Here is a 19,631-nt window from a genome sequence, read left to right as displayed (position 1 = left end):
GACATGATTACAGTTTTACTTTGTGACACTCAAAGGAAAAAATAAGCTCTGTGCATATATTCTGAACTGGAGATGATTTCTTTTAAGCAGAGCATAAATGTGATGTTCTAATACTTTAGGTGACAGTTATTTTCCATATTGAAATATGTCCCCACCGATTGGTAATTGGTTTCTTTTTACAGTGACCATCTGATATTCTGGTCTGATTGGGGCCATCACCCTCGCATTGAGCGAGCCAGCATGGATGGCAGTTTCCGCACTGTCATTGTCCAGGACAAGGTTTTATGGCCCAATGGCTTGACTATTGATTACCCCAACAGACTGCTCTACTTCTTGGATGCCTATCTGGATTACTTAGACTTTTGTGATTATGATGGACACCATCGGAGGCAGGTGATAGCCAGTGATTTGGTAAGTTGGTATTGAGGAAAACTAAACTAAAATCATAGTGGCTTCCTGGAAAGCAATAGAGTAACAAAACTAAGAATTTCATTTTTGTGTCATGGACATTACATGGTCAATCCAGGAAATATCAACAGGAATAAGGGCCAATTCAGCTTTTATCAGTAACATCACACATATTTTAAAAATTCAGTTCATGTCAGATTATGTTATGTTCAGGAAGGATCAATTACTCGTGTGATTTAGTTGATCTATAGCTATTAATCTGTTGCTCCTGTGCCTTTTAATAAGTGTTAAACAAAAATTAACCATTATATTTACTGTCTCAGTTAAATGATAGCTTGTTATATGTTTTGTATTTCCATTCAGGAAATTCTGTTGAATTTATTTTCACAAGTTATGAGACTATACAGAAAATATGTACTTTACCAAAAGAACTGTTATTGATTTCTGTTTAAGATTGTCATTGTTCACAGTTCCATGACTTGAAGAGACCCTGGGGGGGCCTCCCCACCTTCAGGAAATATGCGTCTAAGCTCTATCAGATTTATGTACATGTGTGAGTGGCAGAACCAGACTGGAAATAACACTGGATAAGGAATGTAGATAATGGGGTGGCCGCTAGAGCTTGGGAGTAAGGGCTCCAGATAAGTCACTTTACTTTCTGCACTCTGGTTTTGCTTTCGTTTGTAAAGAGGATGCCCAGTGTGATTATCACAGTAAAAATGAAGACTAAATGACACGTGTGTGAAAGGATTTTTGAGTGGTATAGTGCGAGGTAGGTCAAGCGGTATATTTTTTGTCTGTCTCTTGAACAATGACTTCCCTATGTTTTTCTTAAATAATTAAATGCTAAAGGAAACCATCTCCTTGGGCACCCTTTTCTACTTTGTTCACCTTGGTTTTTATTTCTGGGCGAGATCTCATTGCTCTCTTCTGCTTCACAGATACTGCGGCATCCCTATGCCCTAACTCTCTTTGAAGATTCCGTGTACTGGACTGACCGCATTACTCAACAGGTTACTCAAGCCAACAAGTGGCATGGAGGGAACCAATCGGTCGTAATTTACAATGTCCACCAGCCCTTTGGGATTGTTGCGGTTCATCCTGCGAAACAGCCAAGTGGTAAATGAGATAAAATTGAGAGAAAGAGAGAGAGAGAGAGAGAGAGAGAGAGAGAGAGAGACAGACAGACAGACAGACAGACAGACAGACATCCTGCCTGGGAGTGGCTTGGAAAACACTTATTCTGGGAATGCAAAATACGTAATGTTGCAGACCCCTTTTGTTTGGGCAATACATTTTCCTTTACTTACCACCCTGGGCCTAACATTTCCATTACTTTTATTTGTCATGGAAAATTCAAATCTTGTATGTAACAACAGTAGATCTAATGTGTCATTTTATTCAGCAATTGGCTGTTGCCTGTGTGACTGTTCTCTGAGTCTCAGTTTCCTTGGCTGACAAATATAGCATAGACCAGACAGCTAGTCCCTTAGATCCTTTTATCGCTACCACTTTGCGGTTTAAAGCAACTTATTTTTAGGACTGATTTATTGTGGCACCATTGCCCTGTAGGTGTCTTCTTGCAGCCATGTCAAATCATCCTTAAGTGCATGGTGTGGGTGGTTAGGTGATTTAAAAATTTGGCCTTGGTAGTGTTCTTTCTGGTGGGAGAAGGGAATACGTCCTCAATCTTCTCTCCGTATAACTCTACATGGTTTCTCATCACACTTGAGAATCTGGTCCCTGTTATCTACCTGGTCTCTTCTCCCACTCCCTCTTGCCACCTCGGACTTCATTTGGCCCCAGAAGCATACCAAACTACTTCCCACCTCTGTACTTGTGCACTAGCTCTTCTGTCTGCTTGGAACTTCTTTCCTCCAGATCTCACATGAGTTGCTCCTTCATGTCACGTAGGAGTCTACCAAATACTCCCTGGTGGCCCTTGGCCACCATATCTAAAATAGCCTTCCCTTCTCATGATTATTTTGCTCTTTATTCTCACATTCTGAAATCACACAATTTATGAGTTTAGTTCTGTCTCCTTTTGTTAGAATATCTGCCCCATGTTTATAGTATTCCCAGTGCTTGGAATGGTGTTTGGGACATAGTGATGGCTCACCATTTTTTTTGAGTGACTGAATGGATTAATGAATCGAACAAGATATATATAATAAGAACATGTAAGATCTAGAGAACATCCTGTGAGCTTGGGATGCACACAGGATCCTTTTGTCAAGGAGCAGAGACACACAAAGATGTCGTTAATAAAAAATTAAAAAATTATTATCTAACCAAAATTTGGACAACAGTAGGTAAATGTCAAGGTCACATAAGGATCACATGCCTTGGTTTCATTTAATATAAAAAGATCTCTTTTATGTCAGGCAAGGAGACACATAATACTTAGCATCATATTTTTATACTAAGCCCTGGATTACTCAGTGGCTGTTTGTTCATAATCCAGTTATAGACTGGATTTATCTGTAACCTTGGGCAAGTCACTCCTTCCTCTTATGACTGTTATGAATTTTATATTGAAAACATGATGTTAGGGAAGGGTAAAACAGTTTCAGAAAAAGAACCAAACCAACAGAGGTAACTTTGTGTACTCCAAATACCTGGGGCCTCTGGGAGCACAGTAACAGCATGACTTTGTGCACGTCTAAAAATTTATTTAAATTGCGACATATTGACACATAATGCTGTATTAATTTTAGGTGTACAATATGATCTGGTATATGCATATATTGTGAAATGATCACTACAATGTTTAGTGAATATAACCACACATAGCTACAAATCTATGAGTTCTGTTTTTTTTTTAGAATTCACATGTAAGTATTTGCCTTTCTCTGTCTGATTTATTTCATTTCCCATAATGCACCTCAACGTCCGTCCATGTTGTTGCAAATGGTAGGATTTCCTTCTTCTTTTAATGGCCCGATAATATTCCAGTGTGTGTGTGTGTGTGTGTGTGTTTGTATATATGTCACATTTTCTTTATCCATTCGTTCTGTGCACTTTCGTGTGTGTGTATGGTTTCCATTCAGCAACGTTTACTTCTTTCTTTTTATTGCAGGCATAAATTCATGTGCCTCTGCCCCCTGCAGCCATCTATGCCTGCTTTCCTCACAGAAACCACAGCTTTACTCCTGTGTTTGTGCTTCGGGATGGAGTCTCTCACATGATTCTGTGACCTGCTTGAGAGGTACTGTATGCCCCTAAAGTGTGTCCTGAAGGTGGAGCTTGCCAAAGTTTGTGCAAAGCAATGTAAACTCTAAACCACTTGCTGACGGAGTGTGTGCTGTGTACCCTTTGATTTGGCAGGTATCTGTGGAGTGTGTGCTATCTGGGGTGATATGATTGCACACCTCAGTTGTAATATAGTTTCTGTATATGGAGCTAATATTACGTGTGTATGTGATTCACCAATCTTTAATTTCATATTCTCTCTTACCTGGTTACAGTTAGACAAGCTATGATAGTGGAAAGTTCCAAATTCTGCATCTAAGAAGCAAAACTTCTCTACATTAGTGTGTGGCCTCATTTTTCAGGTTCCATATCTCATTTTTATCCTCAAAGCCAATAGTCAGTGATGAGTATTGTAGTCTAGGTCTTCTGACTCTAATTTCAATAACTTCACTATTCTTATCTGATACTTGAAGTTCTCTTTGTTGAAATATTTTAAGTGATTATTTGAGCAATTTAATCTTTATCTCATCCTAGATATTTTGCTGGGTTGATAGATGAGTATGTGAAGAAGGGTTATACTCAGTGCTTTAGGAAGTAAGGAAGGAAAAGATGCAATCAACCCACAAAAGAGATTTCTTCTGAAGTATGTACTTGATGTATAATAAACTCTTAAAAAAACATTTTGCCTTTGCTTATTAAAAATCTAATGAGTTATTCTAAGCTTAAGTTTCCTTCATTTCTCAGTGAAGGGGAGTGACTGTGTTTTGATACTCATAAAAATGGCTGTAGATAAGAAAATTAAATGTTTAATGATAAAAAATTCTTACATTAAGAAAAAATAGAATCCTGATCTACCAGGAAATTTAATTTTCAAATGGAAAATATATGCTGAATCCAGGAAATTTATGGTGTTTACAAATTATGCAGATGCAGGCTTAATCCAACAGCGTGTAATATTTTGCAATGATATGTCCATGATGAAAGATTTTAATTATTGGTGACACTTACAAAGGGATTGGCATTTGCCATTTTTCTTCAGAGATTTATTATGCATCTAATCCTTGTTGACATTGTTTAATTTAGTGTGTCCTCAGAGTCTTTCAGCAGAAGATTAAACTGGGCTATAGACATTTTGGATACAAAGCATTCTTTCACCACACAAAGATGGTTGAATTGTGCATTGGGGATTGGTGTCATCAATATTACTATCTGATGGTGATTGGTAAATATTAATTCTAAACAGTACCTTTTGTTTCACAAATAATTCCACTACTGGCTTTTCCATGGGCCGACTTAACTGAAGTGGAACTTTCTGCTATTTTCCCACTGGTTTCTGAGTACAAGTTAGGTAACTGAGTGTCAATACATGTTGACTACAAAAAGGTCACACATATTTTTCAACAAGAAGCTTGGAAGTCTTGTTAACATTTATAGATGAAAACATTTGACTTAACGTACATGTTCAATAGCCTTTAAAATAGTGTTTACTAAGTGGAATGTCTTTGGAAATGCTTATGTGATAAGGTTAAGTGAAAAAGCAGGTGCTGTCTAGGAACAGACACATAAAAACACGCATTAAAAAAGCCTGGAAGACTTAACCACACATGCCAAATAGTGGTTAAAGTTGGGTAGGGAATTTGGGGATGTTTCCTAGTTTTGTTATAGATATTTTAAAGTGAGAGCTTTCTTCGTATGAGATAGTTTTTCTGTTGAAAATATGTTCCCTATAATGCCAAAAACAAATAAACAAAACTCAAACCAATACATTTCCCTAGCACCTCCTAAAATAACTTCAAACCCAAAATAGTTTTCTGACTCAGTCTGAGGGACACGAGACAATTGCTTCAGTGATTATGTGCAAAAAAAGATGCAAACATTCCTTGCCCATATTCTAGGAAGGGTTGCAGTGCTGGTCAGTTTCTGCAAGGTTCTGAGTTAAGGGGGATCTAGATTTGGGAGTCATAAATCTCACCCTTTAATTACAACATAAATTTCCCATTCCTGACTGTCGTCTCTTTACTTCTCTGCTAACACTAATCTAAATGGAATCATGACATGAAACGTAAAAATGAAGAGATGCTCTTTCATTTGAAAAGACTGAGACATACTGACCTTGGAAAGCTTAAATATCACCTCCTCCTGAACTCTTTTCCATCTAACCCAGGGTTCTTCTGTGCCTACTCCTTCCTGGCTATTGACATTGGGGATCGTAAGGCCCATATACTTTGTCTTGACCTCAGACTTGAAGTTCCTTGAGGGTAAAGCCTCCACATGATTCACTGATGTACATTATTGCCTGTGATACATAGTGGCACTCAGTAAATGCTGAGTGAGTGACAGATCCTCCATTATCATTTTATTTCCCTGTTCATTCTGCAGTCCTGTGTTTTTCACCCATTTGCTCCTTTATACGTGTGCAGTGTCATAAAATCCCTCCTCCTCTTTTCTTTCCTACAGAGCACTTTTCATGCACCCTCCTATGCCACTGGTCTCAGTGGTCACTTCCTTTCTAGTGTATCTCTGACATCATCCACCTTGGATCTCACACTTTGCGCCAGTCCATTGCCCACAAATGTTTATTGGTGGTAAGCCCTCTCAGTACCCCAGCAGCAATCAGGTAAAGGCCCTGAGACACATCCCCAGGAAGGGGCAATGGCCCAAGGAGGAGTAGAGCTGGGGAGTGCTTGAGAGAAGAGTGCGTCAGAGGAATCAGGAAGGCCCATGTCTGATGAGAAATTCAAAGCTTTTTAGGTCTTAAAACAGTGTTTTGGTTGAGAATTGCTCCAGTTAATTACCCATTAAAAGGGCAGGATTAGGTTTTGAGTAAGTCAAATTTAAATTTCGTCCTCTGTGAAATTGGGAAATATTTCTTGTTTTTACTGAACCAATAGCATTTATAACATATAATCAATAAATAAGTAAATATCATGTCAATATAATTTCAAGGTATATCTGAACTCATAGCTTTCATTTTTTGTTACTGCTATTAAGTCAAATGGATTGAGTGGTAATGGATATGCAGCAAGTAGCACCCAACTTGCACTTTTTTCAAATTAATGATTAAGAACATAGTTTTTGGAGTCCACGAGACCTAGTTGTGTGACTGGTTAAATTAGTAATTTCTTTGTGCCTCATTTGAAAGTTGTGTGTGGATGTATGGGGGTGGTAACTATCTAACAGATAGGGTTATGAGGCTTCCGGGAGATAAGTTAAGTGAAATAATATTTGCCTGGTACATACTGTGTGACATATATTCTCAGTAAATGGGGGTGATTATTATGGCTATTGCAGTTGTTTGGAAGAGGGGCAATGTGCAGTAGCCAAGAGAAGACGGACCTGTGATTTAATCCTTGTCGCATTGTTTCCTGTACAGGTCACATAGCCCCTGCGAGTCTCATCGGCCTCAGTTAAAAACAACTTTGCAGGCTTGTTGTAAAAGACAAAAGGCTATATATTATAGAACTTTGTAAAGCAGAAAGCATTAGTAGCTGCAAAATTTACTTTAACTTTGTATTAGGTTAACAAATGCTGAGTTATTTCTCAGTAATAAATATACCAGGAATGAGGAAAAGCTAATGAGATGTGAAAATTAATGAAAAAAGTGTCAAAATAATCCCGCTGAAGATATAAAGCTTCCCAGATTATTAAAATAATAAAACATCATTTTTAGCCAATGAAAATTATGCAACGATTAATCATTTTACACTGTGTCTTAATATGCGACATAGCTTATTATGTGTCTCATTATGTGTCTTAACCCAAAATGCACATTCCAAAGTTTTCCTTTTCTCAGAGAGGAATTATAAAGTAAAACCCCACTTTTGAATTTTATTAATTTACATTCCTTTTTTTTGAAAATGGGACTACAGCTACAATAAAGATTATCTTTGAAAAAGGACCTTTTATTATCTATTAAGGAGGCTAAGTGAACTGATAGTTTGAATAACGTATTATGAGGCTGTTTAAGTTGCAATGTACAGATACTTTTGAAAACTTTAGAAGACACTATTTACATATTCACTTATGCATCCGTCCATTTATTTATTTACATGGTCATTCATTTAGTCAGCAGTTATTTATTAGGCAACTATAATATGCCAGGCTTTGGGACCATAGCAGTGAGTAAATTAGACATAGTCGCTGTCTTTTGAGAGTTAGAATCTATTGTGGAAGACACTCATTAGTCAAACAATTGGTGGGATTATAAATTGGATTTATTTTGTAATTAAAGTCTCTAATAAACACCAGGCAATGCTTTGTTGTTTTATTTTCTGAGCCTACTTAAAACTAGTAAACTGCCATTCACCAAGAATTGTTTATATGTTTTCTCACTTTTTTTTTGTTGCAAAATTCAACTGTCCTTTCCCTAAGTTATTCAGTATTAGCGAGGTTTGTCTGTGGGTAGAAATGGAAGAACTTCCTGAATGTGATGCTTAGTGAAGGTGGATGGTTTATCAGTGTAAGTTGGGAATTGATGAAGAGTAAGGTAAATACTGATCTGCCTTGGGAAAGCTCAGAAGCACTGTGTGTGGAGTTGGAGGTCTGGTGACCCAGTGACCCACTGAAATCCAATGGAAGGCCCTGGATTGCCTGATGGAATAGCTTCCATGCATTATATTTATTGCTGCAGTGCTGCAGTGGTATTTTATCCTGTAAGATGGTAACACTCTGGGCCTGCCCGGTGGCTCAGGCGGTTGGTGTTCGGTGCTCCTAACTCCGAAGGCTGCAGGTTCGATTCCCACATGGGCCAGTGGGCTCTCAACCACAAGGTTGCTAGGTTCGATTTCCCGCAAGGGATGGTGGGCAGCACCCCCTGCAACTAATGATTGAACACGGCACCTTGAGCTGAGCTGCCACTGAGCTCCCGGATGGCTCAGTTGGTTGGAGCGTGGGCTCTCAAACAAGGTTGCTGGTTCGACTCCCGCAAGGGATGGTGGACTGCGCCCCCTACAACTAGTAACGGCAACTGGACCTGGAGCTGACCTGCGCCCCCCACAACTAAGATTGAAAGGACAGCAACTTGGAAAAAATCCTGGAAAAATATACACTGTTCCCCAATAAAGTCCTGTTCCCCTTCCCCAATAAAATCTTTTAAAAAAAAAAAAAAAGATGGTAACAATCCACTGTGTTCTATTACTCTAAATGTCTGAGAATAGTGGGATATAATGTTGACTGATTTTTTGCTATTTTTACAGATGATCAACCTTTCTTAATAACTGTAAGACGCAGTGTAATTTTTGGAATCTCCCTTAACCCTGAGGTGAAGAGCAACAATGCTATGGTTCCCATATCAGGGATACAGAATGGTTATGATGTTGAATTTGATGACTCAGAGGAATTCATCTATTGGGTTGAGAATCCAGTAAGTTTTGAATAACATTCCAAGTATATAACTTGTTTTCAAAGAACCTGCACTGATGCCTTCTTATAAGCAAACTTTGGCTGGGTGGATAAAAGGAAAATGGTCCAGAAATAAGTTACTTTACCACTGAGTTTTTATTTTTTCCCTTTATTTATTTATTTGTTTTGACTCAGTGAGGAATGTAAATCGGAGGTTGGCCTCAAGAAAAGGTTGGAAAACTCTTTAGCTTTAGAATAATAAACACATTGATCTATTGGGTATTCTTTATTCATTCAGCAAGTGTTTATTAAGTGCTTACTGTTTGCTCTGCACTGAACTAGCTGCTTTCAACTGCAGAATACATGCCTAGAAGCAGCAGCCACAAAGATTGTCCTTAAGGAGCTTTAAACTCGTAGAAGGTATTAGACTAACATAAAAATGATCATAACTCAAGATGAAAAGCAGTAGTTCCCTAAAGGAATTCCAGGAAAGCATTTGATGTAGCTGCTAGGGCCTTCATTTAGAATCTTTGCCTCCAGGATAAAAAGAACATTTTTCCAATTCCTTTCCCATTCCCTTGGGCCCCTTCCTCAGCCTTTAGGAATGAAACCTGTGAGGATGGGGACGGGGCAAAGAGAATACAAATGAGGGAGAAAGGAAAGATCTTTGTGTTTGATACTTGTCACCACTATGCAGAATATACTCCTGGCCTGATTCGCACTTGTAACTTGGGTTATTTTTATGACTCTGGCCTGTGGTAGCTAAGAAATAACGCTCTGTAGCCAGTAACAGAGATAGTCTGAATGGTAAGCCTTGTGTATCCTGTGACACACTTAAAACTCAGTGTTTTCAGTGTTGCTGGCATTAGCATTATACACAATGAGGCCACCCAATGGTGCTGAACCCATGCCTTTTCTCCAAATCTGGGGAGTGTTAAAGAAACTCCTCGGTAGCTGGCACTAGCCACGGTGAAGAAAGTGTTTCCATGTAGAAGCGGTGGACTTGAGACAGCTCTCTTCTTGTCCTTATTTTCAGGGTGAAATTCACAGAGTGAAGACCGATGGCACCAACAGGACAGTGTTTGTTCCTCTATCTAGTTTGGGTTCTTCCATGAGCCTGGCCTTAGACTGGATATCAAGAAATCTTTATTATACCAATCCTGGAACTCAGTCAATTGAGGTAATGATTCCATAATACTACTTACACAAGCACTGTTTTCTGATTCTTGTAAAATCTATTATCGGGAAATGCTATCATGGATTTTTAAATTATTTTTAAGCAGAAGCAAAAGCAAAGAGAGTATTAGCTATCAAAGTCTCTGATGGTAAGGAGGAAAGCCAACTTAAAAATAAATTATTGGAATCTTTACCACTCTATTTTGTCTCCTCCCAAACATCAGTACTAACTTGTTCTTATAAAAGGATTTTAGATAATTTATAAAAATATATAAAAAGGTAAAAAATTACATAAGGAATTTAGCATAAAGGGAAGATTATAGTAGGCAGAGAATTTTCACTCTCTTTCCTCATCAAATCTTCAATGCTATTTCAGTTCCACACGAAATTTATAAGTTACCTCTGTTCTAAGATGGAAATCTTTCTATGGCTCCAATACAGTTTTTCTAACAGTGAAACAGAAAGTAGAAACTTGATTCTAATTCCTTTGATACTCTCCTCTTTGCGATAACTGTTCTTTTTTACTCCAATTCCCAGAAGAAATTCTAGATGGGGTGCAGGTATGAAACCATATGAAGTAAATCAGAAGTAACTTGACTAGTGTTGGTTTTCTCCACTCTGGGACAGGGTTAAAACATGTAAGGGATTATTAATTCATAATAATTTTGACAGTGAAACGTCCTAAAGCAAAGTGAGGGTCTTGGAGAGGGACCATTAACAGTGCCGTGGAGAGTGACAATCCACCATTCTGGGTTACGCCCCAGCTACAATGTCAGTTGCTGTTTAGGGCATTCAGAAAGAGAGATACTGAAGATGAGGAGGGCACACAGCAGCCAAGTGGCTAATTTAGAGCAGGTTTGCGAGGAGCAGCTCATGTCAGGCAGTGCTTTACCATTTTACAAAGGTCTTCCGTAAACATCATCTCATTTAATCTTCACAGTATTCCCAAGGGCAGGCAAGTGTAGCAATCATTCACAATGAGAGGAGCATTTGTGATATGCACAAATGATAACCCCCAGAATGTAGAAAACTGGGCAGAATCAACTCCTTTAACAGGGAAACTTGGAGGCTCATCTGGTTCAAGCCCTTTGTTTTTTAGTAAAGACCTGAAGCCCACAGAAGTTAAAAATTTGGCTTCAACATTCACTGCCTGATTCCCGGGCAATGTTCTAACTTTGCCGTGTTATAAACCACAACTCTAGCAATCCAGCCTGGTGTAACCCCTTCTGACAGTGACGGAAGGTATTTTTCATAATCTCAACAAAAATATCTTCTCCCATCAAAATGTAGGCAAAATTTATAGCCTAAGACCCTTAATACCGAACTCATATCTCTCCAGACTCCACTCAGTACAAAGCTGCCTTAATTCCAAATGACAATTAATATGCTTCTATTCTATCTCTTGATCTCTTGCTTTGTAAATGGAGGTCTTCCCTTTTAGACTGATAGTTTTCCCAAAATAGGGAACATGTTTCATGCATTAGTATTCGGTAGACTGGAAAGGTGCCAGTTGAAAAGTAACTGAGCACGTGTGTGTGTGCATGTGCGTGTCCATGTCTATGTATCCTTATAAGCCTGAAGTTCGTGATTGTGCCCCAGTGCAGTGAGGTATGGGGGAAAGGTAATTTGCTTTTGGAGTCCAAAGACCTGGCGTTGAGTCTAGCTTTCTGGCTCTTTTATTCATTCATTCAACAAACACTAGTAAGTGCTTTCTATGGATCAATCCCATGGTTAATCCTGGACATTCCAAGATGAATAAAACAGTTTTTTTTTTCTGATTTTTAAGTAGCTCACACATCTGAGAACTAGACACATAAATACCTTTGCTGCAGTGGGATAAGTGTGGTAGAAGCAGTGAATATAAAGTGCTGTGTGGTTGGGGGCAGAGGTAAAAGTGTGGGAGAGAGAATGGCAGCCTTTTTATAAGTGGTTATTTGTCAGCTCAGTCTTGAAAGATGACCAATATTTATTTCTGCCAAATGAAGAAGTAGGGAGAAGGCAGTCAAGGCAGAGAAAAATACTTTATTGAAAACCTTGGGATACGAAGATGTATTTTGTGACTGGGAACACTACAGTGTTTCCTCTACTCATCGGCTGTTTGACCTTGGAAAAATTACTAAACTTCTCTGAGCCTCTCTTTTCTTATTGGTAAAATGGGGTTAATTATTCAATAAGTGAAAGTACTTCATGATACTCAGGCCCTGTTTCCCTCAAATCACCAATATATTTAGACTATCTATAAAGAACCTATGAGAATAATGATCCATAGATAAATTGCTATTTTAGTGCTTTTATTGGTTTTCCCCTTTGGTTCTATCAATTGTGACTCTTCCAGGACAATGTTAGATTGCTTACGAAAACAAGAATAGTGTTCACTTACTGTTTACCTGTACAAAATCTTTTCCAGCATAAGAGTAATTCATATTTAATTCCAACTTGAAAATAAAAGAGAAACATTTAAGAAATAGTTTTCCACTAGGGGTAGCTGTGTGCCCATTCACTAAAAGCCATTTTGTAACTAAAAAGTGAAGCCTACAGAATGGGTGTGTGAGAGAGAGCTTGAAGTATTCCAAAAAACAAGGAAGGAACTTTCCTTTGAACTAAAGAGACCCTTAGGCCTAGGAAAAGCAGAGAAATGGTAGCAGAAAGAGGCAAAGAGAAAGAAAAATCATGTTAGTCCAAGTAGGAAGAAAGAAAGATAGCAGACAGGAGAGAGAGGTTTAGAGAGAAGATTGAGGGAGAAGAAGGGTGTGTGTGTGTGTGTGTGTGTGTGTGTGTGTGTGTGAGCGCGCGCGCGCACAGAGAGAGAGACAGAGACAGAGAGACAGAGACAGAGCGACAGAGAGAGGGGCAGAGAGAGAAACAAACACAGACACACAAGTAACTATTTGCATTGAAAAACAATTTTATAGAAAAACCTTCATGCAAATCAACAAGCATTTTCTAATTTCTTACTAGTTGTTTCTCCTCTCAGACCGTCTCAGGTGCATATTAAAATAGCCTTGTTCCTATAAGAGACTGCCTCTAGTCCAGTAATCCACATCTTTCTGTGATGCGTCAGGGTTCTGCTAACATTGTGATTATAACAATAATAGCAATAATAATTCAAAATAGATAACATTGGGAACGTTAATAAACCTTTCAGGCTTCTTTTTCATCATCTGTTAGATGGGCATAATAGAATTATGGGCATAATATAATTCTGTGGTATTTATCTCGCAGAATTATTGTAAAGATTGAATTAAATAATGCTTAGTAGAATTCCTGGGCACAATAGTTATTGCACACATAGTAAGTGCCCAATAAATGGACAAATAAAAAATTAGGAAACATTTATTAAACAAAGTTTTGCTAGGTTCTGTGTTGAATGCTTTACATGAGAAATGGTAATCCTGTGAGCTCTAAGCAGAAGGTGCCATTATCATCCACATTGTAATAATAAAGAAACTAAGTTCAGAGAGGTGATGTTACTTGTTTCAGTCAGATGTGGCAGGGCGGGGATTTGAACTCTTGGGTTTTAAGTCAGGCTGTTAACTTGGAACAGAATTCACTTGAACTCTGAAGTAAATTCTCACTGTTTGATCAACTATGTTGTAGTGATGGGCCACGGGGTGCTATGGCTCAGGTACTGGGGTGCAGGAGAGCTGTGGGGTTCCCATTTGTCTTCCAGAGTCTTATCTTTTTCTGATGGCACTTTTGTAGTTTCTCTCCAGCAGTGATTTTTCTATGTCCGCCCATTTGAATCTTTTATTTCATACCCTTTTCCTCTTCTGAAATTTTAGGTGAATTAAAACTAGGAATTTGAGAGGTGATTTTGCTTTTCTTACTTTCATTTTCTATTGAGCTGATTTCCTCATAGCCCTGAAATGCAATTAGGAATTATATCTAAACCTCACCAAACCCTCCCATTCATCTCTAATCATGCTTTGGAATTTGTTGTATGTGTCAAGTTCTCCTTCATCTCAGTTTTCTTTGTTTTCCTCTTATGAAACTCAGTTCTAATACGTGATTTTATGTCTTAGGTTTTGACACTCCGGGGAGATGTCAGATATGGAAAAACACTTATTACCAATGATGGAACAGCTCTTGGAGTAGGTTTTCCGGTTGGCATCACTATCGATCCTGCTAATGGGTGAGTGTTCCAAGATGGCTCACACCTGTACAGCACTGTGTTTGGAAGTGTTATGGTCTGATTAAATGGAAGATTTCAAACTTAGGACATTTTCCGATTTCATATGCCGACATTTGAAAAATATAGATCGGTGAGGAAAAGAAATAGCTCTGTGTTATATTTAATGTGAAAGATATGTGTTTTTTTCTGTGTTCTTAAAATTAATGACATTAGATTGAAAATTAATTCCAAACAAGCAAGAATTTCAGGAATAGTAAAGTAGAATTATACGAATGAAGTATACATTCTGACTTTGAGTGTATGTGGAAAGCTTTAAGAGGGTTGATAACATTTGAAATAGATCTTGTAAGAGGAGAAGGCTTCCAGTAGATGGAGACTGTCTTGCCCTGGGTAGTTGTACTTGAAACCAAGTGAGTGCTGAAGGTGTAGAAACATTGTGGTATTTAGCATGATTGTGTAGAGGGCTGGAACCAGAGGCGTAGGGTAGGATGCAGTTGACCAGATGGGAAATACAGTAGCTAAAGATATTTGGGGACAAATCATGGAGAGACTTTAATGTCATGCTGGGGAGGTGGATTTTAGTTTTTCTGAGAAATTAGGAGCCACCAGGGAGTTTGGAGGAAGGGAATGATAGAACTAAATTTGTATTTCAGAAAGATTGCTTAGGATTGGAGTAGAAGAGGCCAGGGGCAGGGAGAACAGTTAGGACAAAGTGGAATTAGTGGACAGAGGTTAGAGTCCTCTGGTTTGTTTGATCAGTTATTCAATTTGTTGCTCTACGATACTGAATTATAAACCAGAATAATAAATTATAAAATATGAGCATTGATTTTTTTTTTTTTTTTTTTTTTTTTAAAGAACTAACTATGACATTCCAAGTGGATTTTGACCTTTTGTTTGAAAGTGAGCAGATTCTTAGTCCTGGAAGGGAGCTGAAGAACTAATTTGTATTAGCTCCCTACTTCAAATAACGGTGATGTGCGAATCAAACTCGTTCTTAAAGGGTACTAAAAGCAAAAATTCTATTCCATGATTGCTTGATTGTCCTGGTTTTCAGTTATCCTTTCCAGAAGAAGGACTATCTTAGATTTAAAGTCCCACTTTTGAGACTCAAGCTCATTCATTATTCATTTTTCATTCATCAGACACTTCTTTATTGTACTCCTGTCATTGGCTGGTCTATTAATTTGGATCAGTTAACTATTGCAATAAACTCCAAAATGTGTGATGGCTTAAAGGAAGTTTATTTGTCTTTCATTTGGGCAGAGGGTGTGAGGAAGTTTTACTCTACACAGTCATTCAGGAACCCAGGCTCAGGCTGATGGCATCTTTAGTAGGAGACTTTCAGGGTCACCCTGGGTGTTGATATCTTTAGGCTGTAAAGGGAAGAGCATTCAGGAATGTGCTGGGTAGTTTTTATGGACCAGGCCTACAAGTAGTGCATACCCCCTCCGCTGACATTCCTTCAGCGAGAATTCAATCACATGGTCACAACTAACTGCAAAGAAGGCAGAACATATAGTCCAGCTTTTTACTAAGAAAGAAGAGGGAGACATTGATTTTGGCCAGCGAAAGCAGTCTCTGCCAAGGTCGGGGGTATATGGGCTAGATACAAAGATTATAAGACATAACCTGTAACTTTGGTACCTCAATAATTTGTAATTTAGTAAGGAGGATAAAGCCTATGCATAGACACTAATTAACCAGGTCTATATATGCTTAAGAGCCATAAGAGAGGCTAAAAAAATTGGTTTGAGAGTTCTGCAGAGAGACGTTTTCAGGTTGATGGAGGTGATGCCATTTAGACTGGATCTTAAAAGACACCTAGAATTTCACTAGGCAGAGCTAGCTTTGAAGATACCTCCCATTCTATGAGGGAAGGAAGTCAAGAACAGTGACAGAAGAGTGAGGACATGTTCAGGTAACTAAGAGCAACAAGTTTGATTAGGAGGCAAAGAGGAGCTTAGAATTTTGTTCGAGGAAGTGGGAAGGGAAACGGGACAGAGACTCATGGATGTGATGTCTTGTATATTCAGTAAAAGAAACTCTTGAGAAAGTTATGGTTAATGTTGTTGAATCAATTGCTGCAAAAAGTACTTCTGTGGATGATCACTAATAAAGGGCTGAGGCAATTATAGAATTGCTGGTGACATTTGAGACAAGATATTCATTAGAGATACAAAAGAGTTAAAGAGTGAAAGGAAGGTGAGGAACTGTGACTATTTTTAGGAGTTTGGTACTGAAAAATTAGAAAAAGGTAAAATGTAGCAGAAAAAGTTTTTTTTAGAATAGGGAAACCTGAGCATATTTTTAAAAGCAGATGAAAGATCAATGATGGAGAAATAATTAACTGAGAGTGAAAATCATGGGCCAGGGATTAGAAATTTATGAAAAATAGGAACGATCTTGAAAGAACCTATATGAAGAACATGATATGAAGTCAGCTAAGGGTGAATATTCTCAGCTAGGGTTGGGTAGCTTAAATTTTTAATGAACTCCGAATTCACAAGAGTTTGGTGACTTTGTCCAGCATAGTTTGGTAGCCTAGAATGGGAGAGGAAAAAGACAATAATGGCAAGAATGCAGGGTTAGCAATTAGAAAGATAGGCACAATGAGAGATAAAGAGAATAAATGAGAATGTTGTTAAAATTGTTACACATGAGGTCTAGGCATGGAAGGACTGGAGGTTTGGGAGCTCAGGCAAGTTTTAAGGGCAAAGAAGATTCAACAGGAGAAATAAAATAGAAGCAGGGAAAAGATGGGAGAGTTTGGTCAAAGAGAATTTCAAAGTTTGAGAACTTAAGAGGGAGAGAAGTATAGAGAGGAAGATGAGGTTTGTGGGATGGGTATATTGGATTGGTGGTGGAAGAGGTATGCAAATAAAGATGAATGGAATTAAGGAGTTTGAGGACTTGTGAGAAAAGGGTATGAAAGGATTGTCTGTTGGCTATAACAGGAGAAGAGATAGAAAGGAGTTGAAAATTGGATTCAAGTCTAGAAGTTATGTCCTCAGTGGAAATAGAAAGAACCCTTTATATATTTTGATGACCTTTCATATATCACAGGTTTGGTAATTCTGTATGGCGATTAGGGTTCAAGTATGCAAATTGAGTCTAGTTAATTCATTGATCTCACTGTGAAATGGAAAGGTAAGAAAAAGTTCACATACTTCCTGATATTAGCATGCTAATGGGATTGCACTCAGAAAAATATTACTCTTACTTTCTCCTATTTTTTGTGTTAAACGTCAAACTTTTTATTTTTCATCACTGAAATCATATTAGATAAGAAAGTAGCGGGTCTTGTGGTAGATGATGATTTGGAGAATTAAGTACAAAGCCTGAGAAGTGAGCAGGGAGATACCTGACAACATTTACATTGCCCTTCCCAGGGTACTGGGCAATATGTGAGTCTTAGAAAGGAATTGACTACTGATGTAGGCTTCTTCTTAGTCATAAGCTTTCCATCTGCCTGACCAACCTAAAGGGTCACTCACCAATGGAAGATACTAACCTCCTAGTTATGTACCATTTAAAATGGCGTCTCCCCCAATAATATCTAGGAAGTGTACAGATATTGATAGAACACTGGTTAAGCGCTCCTCCACATCGTATATACCAACATATTGATGTGTCAGACATTGTCCATTGAATTGTATGCATCTTGAGGACAAAGAAACCCACATCTTTTCATTTAAATATTTGAATTAGAAACGGCATTCACTCTAATTTGCCTTCTGTCTCATTAAATGTTGGTGTTTTTCATGGTTGTAGGAAACTGTACTGGTCAGACCAAGGAACTGACAGTGGGGTTCCTGCCAAGATTGCAAGTGCTAACATGGATGGCACATCTCCAAAGACTCTCTTCACTGGGAACCTTGAACACCTAGAGTTTCTCACCCTTGATATGGAGGAGCAGAAACTCTACTGGGCGGTCACCAGCAGGGGCGTGGTATGAGCACCCTTTTTGTCTGTTGGTCGTCATTGCTGAGCTTGCGTAGCTGACGCTGATTGTTCTGTGTTGTCTGGCAGTGGGTCTTGAACAATCTCACGTGGCAACTTGTACCAGTGTTTTATTGCCTTTTCTCCCAATAACTTCTTTCCCTTGAGCAAATCTTGCTCTAGTTGAAGTCCAATTTTTTATAGTATGTGCATAGTTTCTTATAGAATAATGTTTACATTTCTAGATAAAATAATTCCATTTCTTCTTCCTTATTTGTCCATGAAGAGCCATTTCTTTCATGTGCTAGTGACTTCAGTGCTTTTCTTTGAAAGTTCTCCAGGCTCTCCAGTTGTAGAGACTAAGAAAAAAAAAATATATATATAGCAAATTTCTACCCTCAACCTCCCCTCCTAGCTACATATTATTTTATAATATCATAACATGGTTGAACATATGTGAAAACAACCTTTACTGGTAATTTTAAACTTTAAGGTTGAGTTTATTATATTCTGCAATAAGAAGCAGAAACTATATAATTTCATTCACTCAAAGAAATAATATTTGATTTTCACTGCTATGCTTAAGCAGCTGAGCTGGGACTAGGCACAAAGATGGTAGTCAATAATTACTGATCAATTAAAATATTGCCTTGGATATGGAATTGAATGTGTGCTAGTCTCTTCCTTGCTTTTTAAATGGCAGTAATTTGAGATCTGTCTTTGACATTGGTGCTGTCCATAATATTGTGCAGTACATTTGGTTTTCAGTTCATTGACTAATCTTACTTCTAAAATGTACTTGAAAAAAAATAAATAAATTGTACTTGTAATGGTGATAAACTTTGGGAATTAAAAACAAGTAGTGATGTATGTGAAAGTACTTTACAGACTTTGATACATGTGTGCAATAATGAAGAAGCTCTTGTCACGTGGTATGATTTCTGTATACAACTTAGCATGACCTACACAGTACTTACCACCTCCCTCCCTTCCTATTTCTGTTTCTGATCTGCTTTCCTGAATCTGTGAGCTTGTTAATGGTGTGAGTCTCCAACCTCTCTCCGAGACTAGAATCCTCATATTTTTTCTTCATTTTAGTAACCATGTCCTTATTTAATCATTACAAAATCTGGTAATTTGTCCTTTGCCTCTTTCCTCAGGTCCAACCCTTTTTGTGCCACCTCCACCATTCTGAGCCATTCCTCTCTAGCCTTGACTAGACCATGGCCCTCATTATTGGACCTGCTTTCATGATGGAGGCATGTTGTCTTCATCAAACCACAGCAAATAGGTTAGATTACTGCTCAGCCTAGAACCCCGGCCTAGAGGAGTAGCTCCAAATATTTCAGTCATGCTTGGTCAGCTGATCGGGTCCAGATTACTCCCTCAGCAACTCCCCTACAAGCTTATATCCTCCGTGCTCTAGCCTTCTGGAACTTCC

General features: G+C 38.3%; 1 protein-coding gene across 1 annotated transcript in view; it reads left to right on the top strand.

Moving 5' to 3' along the window:
- LRP2 (LDL receptor related protein 2) overlaps positions 1 to 19,631 on the top strand; it is a 196,547-nt gene that overhangs the window by 101,997 nt on the left and 74,919 nt on the right. The window contains exons 29-35 of the mRNA XM_019727374.2: positions 183 to 411; positions 1,350 to 1,527; positions 3,488 to 3,616; positions 8,796 to 8,962; positions 9,977 to 10,120; positions 14,139 to 14,248; positions 18,023 to 18,200. Of these exons, the coding sequence (XP_019582933.2) occupies positions 183 to 411; positions 1,350 to 1,527; positions 3,488 to 3,616; positions 8,796 to 8,962; positions 9,977 to 10,120; positions 14,139 to 14,248; positions 18,023 to 18,200 (1,135 nt within the window). The remainder of the gene's footprint in view (positions 1 to 182; positions 412 to 1,349; positions 1,528 to 3,487; positions 3,617 to 8,795; positions 8,963 to 9,976; positions 10,121 to 14,138; positions 14,249 to 18,022; positions 18,201 to 19,631) is intronic.

This window comes from Rhinolophus sinicus, linkage group LG01 (genome assembly GCF_036562045.2).
Source record: "Rhinolophus sinicus isolate RSC01 linkage group LG01, ASM3656204v1, whole genome shotgun sequence".
In the NCBI taxonomy this organism is placed as follows: domain Eukaryota; kingdom Metazoa; phylum Chordata; class Mammalia; order Chiroptera; family Rhinolophidae; genus Rhinolophus; species Rhinolophus sinicus.
The sequence above is the reverse complement of the archived record's forward strand: the minus strand, read 5'-3'. Positions and strand labels throughout refer to the sequence as shown.